The sequence below is a fragment of the Entelurus aequoreus genome, linkage group LG16 (assembly GCF_033978785.1).
Source record: "Entelurus aequoreus isolate RoL-2023_Sb linkage group LG16, RoL_Eaeq_v1.1, whole genome shotgun sequence".
Lineage (NCBI taxonomy): Eukaryota > Metazoa > Chordata > Actinopteri > Syngnathiformes > Syngnathidae > Entelurus > Entelurus aequoreus.
The window spans coordinates 3,609,738-3,623,787 of NC_084746.1; the positions used below are offsets into that span (position 1 = coordinate 3,609,738).

The 14,050-nt window shown below is 40.5% G+C and overlaps 1 protein-coding gene across 1 annotated transcript in view; it reads right to left on the reverse strand.

The window, feature by feature from the left end:
- Positions 1-13,359, reverse strand: part of prkci (protein kinase C, iota) — an 82,836-nt gene extending 69,477 nt beyond the window's left edge. Inside the window, exon 1 of the mRNA XM_062023815.1 lies at positions 13,017-13,359. Coding sequence (XP_061879799.1) covers positions 13,017-13,096 — 80 coding nt within the window. The 5' untranslated portion in view covers positions 13,097-13,359. The remainder of the gene's footprint in view (positions 1-13,016) is intronic.
- Positions 13,360-14,050: the final 691 nt, after the last annotated feature.

Here is a 14,050-nt window from a genome sequence, read left to right on the forward strand (position 1 = left end):
AGGCTTTTTTAAAAAGATGAGTTTTTAAGCCTTTTTTAAAAGCATCCACAGTCTGAGGTGCTCTCAGGTGGTCAGGGAGAGCGTTCCACAGACTGGGAGCAGCAAGAAGACATTATAAATAAGGGCTGCAATGATCAATCGATTAATTTGATTGGAAAAATAGTTTTCATTTATATTCTGTTGCTACGATTAAACATTCATTGAAAGTAACTAATAAAAATGTATCATAACCAGCTAGTGCAAACGTAAATCTTTGCCAACAAAAGTTACAATGTCTTGTGTATATCTTAACATATTCTATTACTGTATATCTTGGTGTTCATGTATTCAAATACTGCATATCTTCATGTATTATATTACTGTATATCTTCAAGAATTCTATTAATGTATATTCATGGAGCTTGGAGAATGGGGTGATTAATAATATGCTGCTAAGTCCTGCACTTGTTTTGCCCATGACATTTTGTGTGTTCTGAAAATTACTTTTAAAAAGTAATGAATTATAGTTACTTTGCCAAAAATGTAATTGAACTGCTAATAGAATTACTCTTAAATAAATGTAAGTAATTACTAGGAAAAGTCATTAATATGTTGTTGTTTTTTTTAAAACTTCAAATATCTGGCATTTGCAGTTGGAAGACGTTTCCTATAGAGCAGTGGTCCCCAGCCACCGGTCCGGGGACAGGTATGTGACCCATTTGCTACCGGGCCGCACAGAAAACAATAATTAATTCATAAACTACCGAATTTTCTCCGACCTAACGTTCGCCTGTCCCACTAAACACACCAATAAGCTTGTTAATAGATACACTACCGTTCAAAAGTTTGGGGTCACCCAAACAATTTTGTGGAATAGCCTTCATTTCTAAGAACAAGAATAGAATGTCGAGTTTCAGATGAAAGTTCTCTTTTTCTGGCCATTTTGAGCGTTTAATTGACCCCACAAATGTGATGCTCCAGAAACTCAATCTGCTCAAAGGAAGGTCCGTTTTGTAGCTTCTGTAACGAGCTAAACCGTTTTCAGATGTGTGAACATGATTGCACAAGGGTTTTCTAATCATCAATTAGCCTTCTGAGCCAATGAGCAAACACATTGTACCATTAGAACACTGGAGTGATAGTTGCTGGAAATGGGCCTCTATACACCTATGTAGATATTGCACCAAAAAGCAGACATTTGCAGCTAGAATAGTCATTTACCACATTAGCAATGTATAGAGTGTATTTCTTTAAAGTTAAGACTAGTTTAAAGTTATCTTCATTGAAAAGTACAGTGCTTTCCCTTCAAAAATAAGGACATTTCAATGTGACCCCAAACTTTTGAACGGTAGTGTATATCTACCACGAATTGATTTACGTGGACCCCGACTTAAACAAGTTGAAAAACATAGTTTTTCGGGTGTTACCATTTAGTGGTCAATTGTACGGAATATGTACTGAACTGTGCAATATACTAGTAAAAGTTTCAATCAATCAAAAAAGTGTATTACAACTCCTTTGTTATAGTACATGGGACAATGAACATTAATGGACATATAAAATGTCAATGTGTCAGATTGTTATTGTTATTACTTTATTACTCTGGTACTCTTGTTTTGTTCTGTATATTGTACAAGATTTTGTATATTGCTTTGTATATTGTACAGGATTGCTTAATGTTTTTATTGGATAGTAGTCAGTTTATTTCAATTCTTATTTTTTTAATCTTTATTACTACTTGTGTGATTTATTTTTATTCCATATTTGTTCCCACTACCGCACCTTAAAATGGAGTCCTTAATCTGGTTATATGCAAATATAATGACAATAAAGTCCATTCTATTCTATTGTAGCCATAGGCTAATTTTTTTGCTGTTTTTATCTGCCACATGTAGAAAGCCGGTCTGTGAAAACAATGCATTCATTAAACTGGTCCCTGGTGGAAAAAAGGTTGGAGAACCCTGTTTATAGAGCACAATGTCAGTGCTTTTAAAAGGCGGCGCCTGTTGCCAAGAGACGTTTACCATGAATTGCTTAACGTGGACCCCCGACTTAAACAAGTTGAAAAACTTATTCGGGTGTTACCATTTAGTGGTCAATTGTACGTAATATAGATAGATAGTACTTTATTGATTCCTTCAAGAGAGTTCCCTCAGGAAAATTTTAATTCTAGCAGCAGTGTACAGAGTTGAGATCGAATTTAAAAAGTAAAAAGTAAATAATGGGGGTATAAATGGAAACAAAATAGAAAAATATTACAATAAGAATAAAAATAAAAAGCAACAATGAGAATAAAAATATAACAGTAAAATAAGAATATAACAAGAGAAACTAGGCATGTTATGAAAAAGTATTGCATTGTTATTGTTTTGCATCCCCTGTCATCCTAGTACCCCCCTTCCCCCCAGAGAGGAGTTGTACAGTCTAATGGCGTGTGACACAAAGGAGTTTTTTAGTCTATTAGTCCTGCACTTGGGATGAAGCAGTCTAGCACTGAACAGGCTCCTCTGGCTACTGATAACGGTATACAAAGGGTGACTGGCATCATCCAGGATGCTCACTAGTTTTTCCACAGTCCTCTTCTCTGCCACCGTCACCAGTGAGTCCAGTTTTATTCCGATCGTAGAACCGGCCCGCCTGATCACTTTCTCCAGTCTGCAGCTGTCCTTCTTAGGTGTACTGCCCCCCCGCCCCCGGCACACTACGATGTAGTACAGAACACTGGCAACCGCAGACTGGTAGTACATCCACAAGAGTTTTTTACAGATGTTGAAGGAGCGCAGCCTCCTCAGGAAGTACAGCCTGCTCTGTCCTTTCCATATGTATGTGAATATGTACTGTACTGTGCAATCGACTAATAAAAGTTTCAATCAATCAAGGGTTTCAACGGAGCTGTGTTTGTTAGCTTTAGCCGTTAGCAGCGGCAGTGTGTCTGTTCTGACGCCAACTCTTTTGAACCTTTTCACTGGATTGTGTTACCTCTGGTTAACAAATAGATTGAATGTGCTTCGATGGCTGTCATATCTTCTTGTCAACTAACGGTGTATTGTATGGATGGCAAGTGTGTCATTTCAGTCCTTGATTTGTTCATTATTTGCATGGAGTACATGTTGTTGTTGACTGCTGTGTCACAGTGTGATGGTGCCTCTTCATATTTGATATCAGGTTCATTTTAATGCGGTGCTGCTTGTTGCTTTCACTAGGGAAAATATATTTCCTGTATTGAACTTGCTGCATTTGTGTCGCTGTCTTGTTGTCGACATAAATAAAACCACATCAGAATTAGTGTGCCATGTTGCATTGTAACAGACCTAAAAGTAATTGCCTGTTGGCTGGAGGCGGAAAGTTTTTGACATGATTCATGGTGTCTCACAACCGGGTGTTAAGGCCTCTGCTAAGCTGGCGGGGGACATATTTGTCTGGCCTGGCTTACGAAAGGACATATGGATTTCAGCAGGCTCCTGTGCGGCGTGTCAGCGGACAAAAGTTACCACCAGGGCTCACTTGGCACGATTTGTGGCAAATGAAAGATGTTTTGACCACGTGAAGGTGGATCTGGTGGGCCCTCTTCTCGAGGGTTCACCGACCTCCTCACGGTAGTAGACAGGTGGCCAGAAGCCATTCTTCTGTCTTCTACTACGACAGCAGAGGTGGGACGGGCGCTCATTGTGTCCTGGGTGGCTTGTTTTGGCACACCCACTGACCTCTGATCAGACAGAGGTCCGCAGTTTATGCCAGAGATGTGGACCGCAGTTACTGAGCTCCTGGGAGTGAAAGCCTCAATGTAGGTCTGGGCGATATATGGAATATACTCGATATATCGCGGGTTTGTCTCTGTGCGATATAGAAAATTACTATATCGTGATATTGGAGTATACATTCTCACGCAGTTGCTTTTAGCTGCGAGCATTACACTTCAGGCGTTTCTCACTCTTTCTTGTCTCTCCTTCTCACAGAGACATAAAACAAGCGCACATTCTTGCATACTTCTTAACGTCACATACTGTCGCGCGTGGAACGTCATACACCCTCGCCGAGCAGAGAGGTAACGGCATGGGTAACGTTAGTTGTGGTGCGAGTGGTAATACGAGAGAGAGAAAGATGCGAATCTGGTAACAAATGAAGGAATAATTAATTCCCAAGAAAAACAGCAGGGGGTTCATCGTCTGGCGGTGGTTTGGCTTCAAGCGGGAAGATGTTGAACAGACAACCGTAATATGTCAAGTATGCGGCAAAAGCGCTGCTACAAAAAGTAGCAGCACTGCTAATTTGTAGCATCATTTGAAAAGTCACCCGCTAGAGAATGAGGAGTGCTTGAAACTCCGCATGTCAACATCTCCCTTTTTATCCACAAACTCAAAAATGATTTCATAAAAAAATAGCTTTTTAGCACATATTATACCAAAGTAGTTGAATCAGAGCAAACACAAAAAAAAGTCTGATTAAAAAATATTTAGATATAACATTTATTTTTGTCCTGATTGACTTAGTGTTTATTCTCCCAGTCGGGACCAATAGACATCCAGTGCCTGCCTGAGAGACCGCATTCAGGGTAGGATTACTGCACACACCACAACGTGAGCTCAATCGGTCAGTGAGACTAAAGTCTGTCACTGAAAATGTTGCTCTTTTTAAATGTTGTGTTTCGTCTTCTATGTTGATGTTAATCATATTTCTTTATTTCAACGGCAGTGACTAGGATGGCGGAAGCGGGGATCGAACCTGGAACCCTCAAGTTGCTGGCACGGCCACTCTACCAACCGAGCTATACCGCCCCACTATTATAATACATTGTGTCCAAACCATATTACCACACAGATCCTTCCGCCATATATGCAATTAGAGATGTTCGATAATGGCTTTTTTTTGAGTGGGCGGGGTTGGGTGGGTGGGGGGGGGGGAACGGGGGTGTATATATTGTAGCGTCCCGGAAGAGTTAGTGCTGCAAAGGGTTCTGGGTATTTGTTCTGTTGTGTTTATGTTGTGTTACGGTGCGGATGTTCTCCTGAAATGTGTTTGTCATTCTTGTTTGGTGTGGGTTCAGTGTGGCGCATATTTGTAACAGTGTTAAAGTTGTTTATACAGCCACCCTCCATAGAGCTTTTCAACAGATGGAAGCATGTAGTGCTCTAAAATCTCTAGAAGCGTCTGACTTGGGCTATGGAAAAGAAGCACTGGACAGTTGCAGAGTGGTCCAGAGTCCTGTTTTCAGACGAAAGCAAGTTTTGTATTTCATTTGGAAGTCAAGGCGCTAGAGTCTGGAGGAAGGCTGGAGAGGAGCAAAATCCAAGTTGCTTGATATCCAGTGTGAAGTTCCCAGTCAGCAATGGTTTGGGGAGCCATGTCAGCAGCTGGTGTTGGTCCACTGTGTTTCATCAAGTCCAGAGTCAATGCAGCTGTGTACCAAGAGATTTTAGAGCACTACATGCTTCCATCTGTTGAAAAGCTCTATGGAGATGATGATTTCATTTTCCAGCATGATCTGGCACCTGCCCACAGTGCCAAAACCACCAGTAACTGGTGTACTGACCATGGCATTACTGTCCTCGATTGGCCTGTCAACTCCCCTGACCTGAAACCCACAGAGAATTTGTGGGGTATTGTGAAGAAAAAGCTGAAAGACACCAGACCCAATAATGTACCGTAATTTCCGGACTATAAGCCGCACCTGACAATAAGCCGCACCAGCTAAATTTAGGGGAAAATACAGATTGCTCCATATATAAGCCGCACCCGACTATAAGCCGCAGGGTTTTGATGTGTAATTAGCGTAGTATATAGGGGTTCCTGCTACCACGGAGGGGATTGTCGGGACAGAGATGACTGTTTGGGAACGCAAAGCTTCCCATTTATTAACAATAAATCTTTCAATCATTCAATCAAACTTTCACATCTTTGACATGGCGAACAGCATTCATGCAGAGTACAAATAATACAACGGTGCAAAGTAATACAAAGTGCTCGCCTGTACGTTATAAAAATAACCAGCCTACCGGTATATGAAAAGTCAGTCTTTAATCATTGTGTCATCGTCTTCCTCCTGCGTACTAAAACCACCAAAATCTTCTTCGTCGGTGTCGGAGAAGAACAGGCCGCATATAAGCCGCACCGTTGTATAAGCCGCAGGGACCAGAACGAGGGGAAAAAGTAGCGGTTTATAGTCCGGAAATTACGGTAAATGAGCTAAAGGCCGCTATTGAAGCATCCTGGGCATCCATAACACCTCAGCAATGCCACCGGCTGATTGCCTCCATGCCACGCCGCATTGATGCAGTAATCCGTGCAAAAGGATTCCCAACCAAGTACTGAGTGCATTAATCGACATTTTCAAATGTTTGATTTTGTTTTGCTGTTATAAATCTTTTTTTTTTTTACTTGGTCTGAGGAAATATTCACATTTTTTTAAGATAGGATTTTTGAGTTTTCTTAAGCTGTATGTCATAATCAGCAATATTAAAATAATAAAAGGCTTGCAATATTTCAGTTGATGTGTAATGAATCCAGAATGTATGACATTTTTGTTTTTTTAAATTGCATTACAGAAAATAAAGAACTTTATCACAATATTCTAATTTTCTGAGACAGTCCTGTATACATTTTTGTATTATGCAAATAAAGTAAATAAATAAATAAGTAAATAAGTAAATAAATAAGTAAATAAAGTGTAAATAAATAAGTAAATAAAGTGGGGACGGCGTGGCGAAGTTGGTAGAGTGGCTGTGCCAGCAATCGGAGGGTTGCTGGTTACTGGGGTTCAATCCCCACCTTCTACCATCCTAGTCACGTCCGTTGTGTCCTTGGGCAAGACACTTCACCCTTGCTCCTGATGACTGCTGGTTAGCGCCTTGCATGGCAGCTCCTGCCATCAGTGTGTGAATGTGTGTGTGAATGGGTGAATGTGGAAATACTGTCAAAGCGCTTTGAGTACCTTGAAGGTAGAAAAGCGCTATACAAGTATAACCCATTTATCATTTATCATTTAAATAGTCCCATTTTTGCTGAATAAACATAAAGCACCTTCCATAAAATGTAAATGAACTTAAACAGCATTTAGGCTACTACACTAATATTCCCTATGTAGCCTGAGTTTTGGAACAACAACAACAACAGACTTTTTGATACAAAAAATAGTATCATTACGCCCACCTTTGTTTACATTCAAGAGCCTTATTTTAGCGCAGGGGTCCCCAAATGTTTTGAGTCGTGGGCAACATTGGGTTAAAAGAATTTGGCCAGGACCGGGGTATCTATTTCTGTGTGTGTGTATTTGAGATCAAATATAACTAATATAACAACTCAAGCTTTTCATCATTCTCCTGTGACAGTATACAGCTTGTTTAAGTAGGGCAGCAGAGAGCTTCAAAGTCCCACAAGGCAACGCCTCATTGTCCTTTCCTCATTAAGCACGGCCATCCGAATGCCGAGTTTGCTTCATTTCCTCTTGGCTGGCATAGCTGACATTCCCGAGCAGCAGCCTCACGCATGCCGGAGATGTTTGCCTTTGCGAGAGACGTCACCCCATGAACAACACGGCTGAAAGGTGCTGCTGAGGCGTGCCTCGCCCGACTTAGCGAGGGAGCAACGCAGCAACAGGTGTATTTGTACTCCACGACACGACTCGCATGACACGTTTTTCAAGTCCCGGGCCGGCCTTCCAATCTGTGGCCCCATCAAGAGCGGGAACCACGGATGACCGCTAACTAGAGGAGACGGCCTGCTTCGGTGATAGCTCAGTTTATCGCCGAGATGCTTCATTAAATTTACAAAAACAAAGCATTAATTCACTTTGCAACATCAGTCGGAAGAAAAATTGGTTTTTTTTTCAACAGTATCCAAAATTCCTGTATTTGACATGTTTACACCTACAATAACATGTATGTTGTGACAGAAAGGATTGAGGAAAGAAACAAAAACTGCAGCAGCCTATCTAAAATTACTTTAATGAGAGTAATGCAGCTTATCATAGGCAAGAATACTCAAAAAAGTACCGTAACTTCCGGACTATAAGCCGCACCAGCTAAATTTAGGGGAAAAGACAGATTGCTCCATATATAAGCCGCACCCGACTATAAGCCGCAGGGTTTTGATGTGTAATTAGCGTAGTATATAGGGGTTCCTGCTACCACGGAGGGGATTGTCGGGACAGAGATGACTGTTTGGGAACGCAAAGCGTCCCATTTATTAACAATAAATCTTTCAATCATTCAATCAAACTTTCACATCTTTGACATGGCGAACAGCATTCGTGCAGAGTACAAATAATACAACGGTGTAAAGTAATACAAAGTGCTCGCCTGTACGTTATCAAAATAACCAGCCTACCGGTATATGAAAAGTCAGTCTTTAATCATTGTGTCATCGTCTTCCTCCTGCGTACTAAAACCACCAAAATCCTCTTCGTCGGTGTCGGAGAAGAACAGGCCGTATATAAGCCGCACCCTTGTATAAGCCGCAGGGACCAGAACGAGGGGAAAAAGTAGCGGCTTATAGTCCGGAAATTACGGTAAGTTATTTTGTAGTTTCAAGTGAAATTGTAAGCATATTTCCCCTAAATTAACACCACATTTTTAGTCTAATTAGATGACAACAATGCCAAAAGAAATCATCATTTATGTACTTTAATACAGTGTTTTTCCACCTTTTTTGAGCCAAGGCACATTTTTTGCGTTGAAAAAATGCGTAGGCACACCGCCAGCAGACATCATTAAAAAACAAAACTCAGTTGACAGTAAAAAAGTCGTCGTCGCAATTGTTGGATATGACTTCAAAGCATAACCAAGCATGCATCACTATAGCTCTTGTCTCAAAGTAGGTGTACTGTCACCACCTGTCACATCACACCCTGACTTATTAGGATTTTTTTGCTGTTTTCCTGTGTGTAGTGTTTTACTTCTTGTCTTGCGCTCCTATTTTGGTGGCTTTTTCTCTTTTTTTTGGTATTTTCCTGTAGCAGTTTCATGTTTTCCTTTGAGTAATATTTCCCACATCTACTTTGTTTTAGCAATCAAAAATAATTCAGTTGTTTTTATCCTTTTTTTTGGGGACATTGTTGATTGTCATGTCATCTTCGGATGTACTTTGTGGACGCCGTCTTTGCTCCACAGTAAGTCTTTGCTGTTGTCCAGCATTCTGTTTTTGTTTACTTTGTAGCCAGTTCAGTTTTAGTTTCGTTCTGCATAGCCTTCCCTAAGCTTCAATGCCTCTTCTTAGGGGCACTCACCTTTTGTTTATTTTTGGTTTAAGCATTAGACACCTTTTTACCTGCCTCCCGCTGTTTCCGACATCTACAAAGCAATTAGCTACCTGCTGCCACCTACTGATATGGAAGAGTATTACACGGTTACTCTGCCGAACTCTAGACAGCACCAACACTCAACAACAACACATCATTTGCAGACTATAATTACTGCTTTGCAAAAAATATTTTTAACCTAAATAGGTGAAATTAGATCATCTCCCACGGCACACCAGACTGTATCTCACGGCACACTAGTGGTCGAAAAACACTGCTTTAATAGTCAGAACTAATACAACAAATCACCAAATGATTCCAGAGCGCGGCCACCGCCGCTGCTCACTGCTCCCCTCACCTCCCAGGGCGTGAACATGGGGATGAGTCAAATGCAGAGGACAAATTTCACCACACCTAGTGTGTGTGTGACTATCGTTGGGACTTTTAACTTTAACAATTTGATAACTTTCGCGTTTTGAAAACACAAAATCACTCAACCCATTTATTTTAAATCCATACTATCTAGATTTGATGAATACAGACACACCAGTTTATGAATCTAACATTGTCACACTTAAAACAATTATCATGTGTTTATGAAAGAAGAACATTCTTCTCCAAGTCTTCATTACAGCATAGTAGATTCTCCATTGCAAAACCAGAAAACAACACCTTCAAAAGTGAGTTTATTTAGTAGATTTAACCCCAATATGGAGCTCCGAGCATAGTTTTTCCTCAATTAACGCCGACGTTACCATGCCGACATCCACCATTGTGATCCATCTCGATGGTAACAATGCTTACAAATAATAGTATATTAACTATGAACTGGGGACGGCGTGGCGCGGTTGGGAGAGTGGCCGTACCAGCAACCGGAGGGTTCCTGGTTCGATCCCCAGCTTCTACCGACCTAGTCACGTCTGTTGTGTCATTGAGCGAGACACTTCACCCTTGCTCCTGATGGTGGTTAGGGCTTCGCATGGCAGCTCCCGCCATCAGTGTGTGAAAGGGTGAATGTGGAAATAGTGTCAAAGCGCTTGGAGTACCTTGAAGGTAGAAAAGCGCTATACAATTATATAACCCATTTAATTGATTTATTTAGCTACTTAAACAATTGCAAAGGGGAGGTGATGCTCAAGTTAACATGCCCACACAACGGCACAGTGATTACCACTTAAGAGGGCCTGCAATTAAACCACAGCTTCACAGTTACTTTCTTGAACATTTTCTCCAAATATTTGTGACACCAAAATGATTTATCGTTGCCAGATTTAAGATCGCCGCCTTCAAAAGTAAGTTTATACAGTAGTTTGATCATCCGAGTATCTTTTTTCTCAATCATAGCTTTGAGTTCATCATTTTGGGCCAACTAGGTCAGACGTACGGCCCGAGGGCCGGATCAGGCCCGCGAAGAGGTTTCATCCGGCCCGCGGGATGAGTTTGCTAAGTATAAAAATTAACCTGACATTTTTGAATGAAAGAAACTGCTGTTCTAAATGTGTCCACTGGATGTCACAATAGCAATTCGTTGTAACTTTGTAGATGATGCTAAACCACGTGATGTTAGTGCATCAGTCGAGGAAAATGATCAAACTACATAAATAATATACTGTAATTTGATTTTGATATTTTTCTTTGATCTTGATAGATTACAAATTAACACCAAAGAGTTGACTGATGAACACTATCATGTAATTTACTCAGAAAATATCAACAACGACAAATAAAGATAGAAAACTATTCACAACGACATGTAATTTAAGTGTAAAAAAACAAAACATTATTTGTACAATTTCAGAATGTTCTATTTTTAAAACAAACAAACAAATCTGAAGTTGTCTTTATTTTTAACACTTGTGTAATGTTCCTATTGTTGTTACTTAGCCAGCGTTTGCGGGTCTGATGGACCCGTTGCATTTTGTGGCTTTTAATGCCTCACAATCAAACACTTTTATGTTAAAATACTGAACAGATGTTTACCTTATCCCAATAAACATCTGCTGAAATGAAAATGTTTAAATGAAAGAAACAGCTGTTAAATCAATCAATCAATCAATGTTTACTTATATAGCCCTAAATCACGAGTGTCTCAAAGGGCTGCACAAGCCACAACGACATTCTCGGCTCAGATCCCACATCAGGGCAAGGAAAAACTCAACCCAATGGGACAATGAGAAACCTTGGAGGGGACCGGGGACCCCCCCTGGGCGACCGGTGCAATGGACGTCAAGTGGATCTAACATAATATTGTGAGAGTCCAGTCCATAGTGGATCTAACATAATAGTGAGAGTCCAGTCCATAGTGGATCTAACATAATAGTGTGAGAATCAAGTCCATAGTGGATCTAACATAATAGTGAGAGTCCAGTCCATAGTGGATCTAACATAATAGTGTGAGAATCCAGTCCATAGTGGATCTAACATAATAGTGAGAGCCCAGTCCATAGTGGATCTAACATAATAGTGTGAGAATCCAGTCCATAGTGGATCTAACATAATAGTGAGAGCCCAGTCCATAGTGGATCTAACATAATAGTGAGAGAATCCAATCCATAGTGGATCTAACAGAATAGTGAGAGTCCAGTCAATAGTGGATCTAACATAATAGTGTGAGAGTCCAGACCATAGTTGATCTAACATAATAGTGAGAGTCCAGTCCATAGTGGATTTCTAACATAATAGTGAGAGTCCAGTCTATAGTGGATCTAACATAGTGTGAGAGTTCAGTCCATAGTGGATCTAACATAATAGTGAGAGTCCAGTCCATAGTGGATCCAACATAATAGTGTGAGTCCAGTCCATAGTGGATCTAACATAATAGTGAGAGAGTCCAGTCCACAGTGGATCTAACATAATAGTAAGAGTCCAGTCCATAGTGGATCTAGCATAATAGTGAGAGTCCAGTCCATAGTGGATCTAACATAATAGTGAGAGTCCAGTCCACAGTGGATCTAACATAATAGTGAGAGTCCAGTCCATAGTGGATCTAACATAATAGTAAGAGTCCAGTCCATAGTGGATCTAGCATAATAGTGAGAGTCCAGTCCACAGTGGATCTAACATAATAGTGAGAGTCCAGTCCATAGTGGATCTAACATAATAGTAAGAGTCCAGTCCATAGTGGATCTAGCATAATAGTGAGAGTCCAGTCCATAGTGGATCTAACATAATAGTGAGAGTCCAGTCCACAGTGGATCTAACATAATAGTGAGAGTCCAGTCCATAGTGGATCTAACATAATAGTGAGAGTCCAGTCCACAGTGGGGCCAGAAGGAGACAATTTTAGAATGTTCTATTTTGAAACAAAGAAACAAATCTGAAGTTGTCTTTATTTATAAATTATAGTGCCGTGATTTTAGCAGTCCGGCCCACTTGGGAGTAGATGTTCCTCCATGTGGGCCCCCCATCTAAAATGAGTTTGACAGCCCCGAACTAGATGGAGACAAAGTCACCGAGCAGCATGTTTAAAGCATCATTTAACAAGTGTTGGAGGAAGTATTGCTCAATGAAACTGGGCCTGTTGATTGACAGTTAGCAGGCACGGCTAACCACTGCGAGCTAAGTACTACACAACAAACTTGACCGCTTTCACGTTGTAAAAAGATATCAGAATTCCCGTTAAATGTGGTTAAAAATGGGAGTTTAGGTTGTCGGGGTCTGGTTCATTTCACCTGTCAACTTTACCCCCAAACTGGCTTCAGCCGTTAGCTTCGGCGAGCTAATGTTAGCCGCCTGCTTCCAAAGCTCGCTAAGTAGTCGCTTCTTTTTCGGCGCCATGGTGACAAAAGGTGGGGTTATTTCTTACCCTTTGTAGTAGGCTTTCACCCGGACTTGGTGCGAGTTCTCCCCGGACTGTAACATGATGTTGTCCCGCAACGTCGGCATCACCCCCGGCCTCAGCCCGCCGCGGATGCTTCCCCTTCCGTCTCGCCTGCTTGAGAGTTGGCGGTGACCACCGCGACGTCTACAAGGTTCGGGGCGGAAAGTGCGAGCGTTAAGCGACGACAACAATGAGGAGTTGAGGCGTGTGAGCGTAAATTAAAAAATGAAATGTTAAAGTAAAGAAAAACTTGCGCGCTCCGCCAAACAACTCCCCTGCACAGGCCAAGTCATGGACTAGTCCATTGACGGAATGTTTGGGGAGGGTGGCGCAAAAAACCCGAAGCAAGAAATCCTACGTTACAAAAAAAAAACTTGTATACATGTTTGAAAATATTTAAAATATATCCATCGACACTTATTATTTTCTCCATTTAGTCACACATTTGCTTATAATAGTCATTATGTAGACTTCTTATTGGACATTGCCGGGCATTCGGACCGTACCAACTGGAGCGTTGGTTATTCACGTACACATCCCTGAGCTCGGACATAACAGATACCCCTGAGGATATGTGGCGTATTCAAGTGCTACGGCTCAGAAGTAATAGCGACATTAAGCTCTAGCAAAAGAAGAAAAACATATCGTGACAGACGCAAGAGGGAGGTCTGGGTATTTTCAAGAAAACGTTGTAAGAAAACGTTGCGACAAGTCCAAAAGGATCAAATTGTTGTAAAAATTCCCACGGTATGTGAACGCTTCACTGCTTGTGTTTAATCAGAACGGGTAAAAGACTTCCTTTTTATTGTCATTCAAATTTGAACTTAATAATAACAATAATCAGAAATAAAATAAAATATAAACAGATATATATATATATATATATATATATATATATATATATATATATATATATATATATATATATATATATATATATATATACACATTTTTATACACACACATACACATATAAACATATATATATACATATATATACATTATTATTATTAATGTAT